Source organism: Caenorhabditis briggsae (assembly GCF_000004555.2).
Source record: "Caenorhabditis briggsae complete genome, chrV, whole genome shotgun sequence".
Classification (NCBI taxonomy): Eukaryota; Metazoa; Nematoda; class Chromadorea; order Rhabditida; family Rhabditidae; genus Caenorhabditis; species Caenorhabditis briggsae.
The window spans coordinates 13,727,869-13,730,803 of record NC_013488.2 but is presented as its reverse complement, the minus strand read 5'-3'; the positions used below and the strand labels follow the sequence as shown (position 1 = coordinate 13,730,803).

General features: G+C 40.0%; 1 protein-coding gene across 1 annotated transcript; it reads right to left on the bottom strand.

Annotated features, from left to right (window-relative positions):
- Positions 1-1,605: 1,605 nt before the first annotated feature.
- CBG27197 lies at positions 1,606-2,607 on the bottom strand (the record flags this gene model as incomplete). The annotated part of the gene is made up of 1 exon (XM_045238018.1): positions 1,606-2,607. One exon carries the CDS (start codon positions 2,605-2,607, stop codon positions 1,606-1,608), a length of 1,002 nt encoding a protein of 333 aa, XP_045100219.1.
- Positions 2,608-2,935: the final 328 nt, after the last annotated feature.

Genomic DNA, 2,935 nt, shown 5'->3' with positions numbered 1-2,935 from the left:
TAAACAGTAGATAGTCACTTTGAAATTTGTCCCCAATACAATTAATATATAACAAGAAGAGGGTAGGCCCAAGAACAGATCCCTGCGGGACTCCGGACAATACGCGCCTCTCCTTCGATAGTATATCATTGATTTTGACTTGAAATTTTCTGTCCGTGACAAATGAATGAAGCCATTTTCTTAGTTTGGGAGATATCCCAAAGCTTTCCAACTTATGAATCATTTTGTTTATCGGCACTGTATCGAAGGCCCTCTGGAAATCAATATAGACGCTATGGGTATCTACCCCCTTTAAAGATTTGAAACAAGCTTGTTCTGGTAGGCGATCAGTTGGGGAAATTCTACTTCTCTGATTAAGGAACCCGAATTGTTTTTCTGATAATAGATTATTTTCGAATAAGTATTGGACTACATGTTTTCGTATCAAACTTCTCCATATCTTGCATATATTGGATGTTAAAGAGATTGGTCTATAATTTAAAGGATCGGAGCGGGAGCCTTTCTTATGAAGCGGCATAACAATCGCCTCCTTCCAAGATTTTGGTATTCTTCCAACTCGATAACTTTCTGTGAATATAATGCATAGTGGAATCGCAAGAGGAGTACACGCTCCTTTCAAAAATATTGACGGGATACTATCCGGAGAAGTATTATTTCGGCCTTCCAGTTTATATAGTAATATCTCGATATTCTCGGCGTGAATATGACATCTGAGTTGAACTTAGAAATTAGATTCCCTGTAGCAGGAAGGATATCTTTGTCAATGTTGAAAAATTCACTGAAGCAATCTCCAAATATTTCGGCTTTTCCTTCATCACTCATGATAACATTCTCATTAGATTTATATCGTATTGCCGGTATATCACTGTTTCCTTTAAATTTCGATTTCATAAATCCGAAAAATTTTTTGATCCAGAATTCAGACGTTTATAGATTCTTTCTTCTTCAGATTTTACGAGTGACCTTTTGAATAGTGCTGAAACATGTTTATACTCGTCCGAGTTACCTGCTTTCTTCCAAATCAATAATTTCTTCTTTAGTAATTGTTTGGTTTCTTTGGAATAAATTATATTATGAATTCGATGAGTTTCTGTTGGTACAAAAGATTCAATAAGCTCCAGAATAATTCCTCTCAAATCATCAAACATTTCATCAATTGACATTGTTGAAAATCGTAAATCCCAGTCGATATTTGATAGAATATAATTCATCGATCTAAAATCTCCCTTTTTGAAATTTTTCGTTGATTTGAGGGGTGAAATAGAATTAAGCAATATAAAGGTATCAATCTCAATCCTGCAATGGAAGATATTTTGGTATAAACTGCACTATTTTGCTTGTTTTTTTGTCGATTTGTTTGAAAAAGTACAGTTTCTCATAGTTTTATTGATTGACCAGCAAGCTGGTGAACCTTCGGCGCGATTCCATCTATTTTTTTCAAATCTTCGTTTCTCACTTTTTCTAAATAAAAGGGTCACGTAAATATATATGTACAGGGTGGCTGAAAAGTATTGAGACACTTGTTTTTTGTTGTATTTTCAAAAATGGAGTTTCAACAAAAGAACCAGATTTATTTTTTCAACAAATGATAGTAATAGAAAAGAATCAGAGGAGATATTCGAAGTTTGAGCCTTCGGCCTTGATGCACGCCTTCAAACGAGCTGGAACAGAAGCGACTGTGCGCCGGAGGTAGTCATCGTCAAGATCATCCCATGCTTTGAGCAAAGCGGCCTTCAGTGAATCCACATTTGGGTGCGATCGAGCCATCACCTTTTCCTCCAAATATCCCCAAACGGAAAAGTCGAGTGGATTCAGATCGGGCGAGGAAGCGGGCCACATGTCCTTGCCCCAGTAGCCAGGGAAATGAGCGTCGAGAACAGCTTTCGTGGATTTCGAGCCATGGGACGGGGCCCAATCTTGTTGAAGAATGAAGGGTTGCTGGCCAAAGTGGCTAGTGACCCACGGACGTAAAACATCCATCAACACCAACTTTTGGTACACATCCGAGTTGATTTTCACATTTCTATCAATGAAAACCAATGGGACTTTACCTTCCGACGTCAATCCAGCCCACACCATCACTGACTTTGGAAAAAGTCTCTTGTAGGCCAGACGACGTTTTGGGGACTTTGCTTCGTCCTTTGACAACAATTGCCGAGCATTCTGTCGGTTCGGAAGCGGCTCAACCGTAAAAATTTTCTCATCAGTCCAAATGATTTCAGAGAGGCGGCGCACCTTGAGTGCGTCGAGCAACTTTTTCGCTTTTTCGAGCCGATTCTTCTTGGACTGTTCTGTGAGGTATTGGCCACGAAGGAGCCGATAACTGTTCAGACCCAAGTCCTTTTTCACAATGGATTGAACCGATTGTCTTGAGATTCCGAGCGATGAAGCCATTTGGTTCATGCTGACCGCATCATTTCGTGTGATTCTCTTCTTGATGATGCCACGAGTCCGGCGAGTGTTGACAGTACGAGGTCTTCCGCTTTTCTTAAGCTCCAACACATGTCCTCGATCTTTCAATTGTTGCACAACTCGATAGACAGTTGCTCTCGGAAGAAGAAGTCTTCGAGCGATGTCACCGGTGGAGATGCCGTCGTTGAACAGCATAGCAATGATTTGGCGATGAGGAGAAGCTCGCATAACTTCGTGAAGAGATAAAGTGATGGGAAATGGCTCTAATGTCGGCTTATATACGCTCCCTATTTTCGAAATAATACGAAACTTTTCGAAAATATGACTTGGCACGGTGCCAAGAGCCATCGTAACAAGTGTCTCAATACTTTTCAGCCACCCTGTATTTTTCAATTTTTTCAAAAGTCTACAGACGGACACGAGGACGGACAGACGCCTCTAGCGTTTTATTAATAAGGAAGATTTGTTTATTGGAGCTTGTATCCACAGAATGCAATAGATTATTACATTTTGAGCCTGCCGA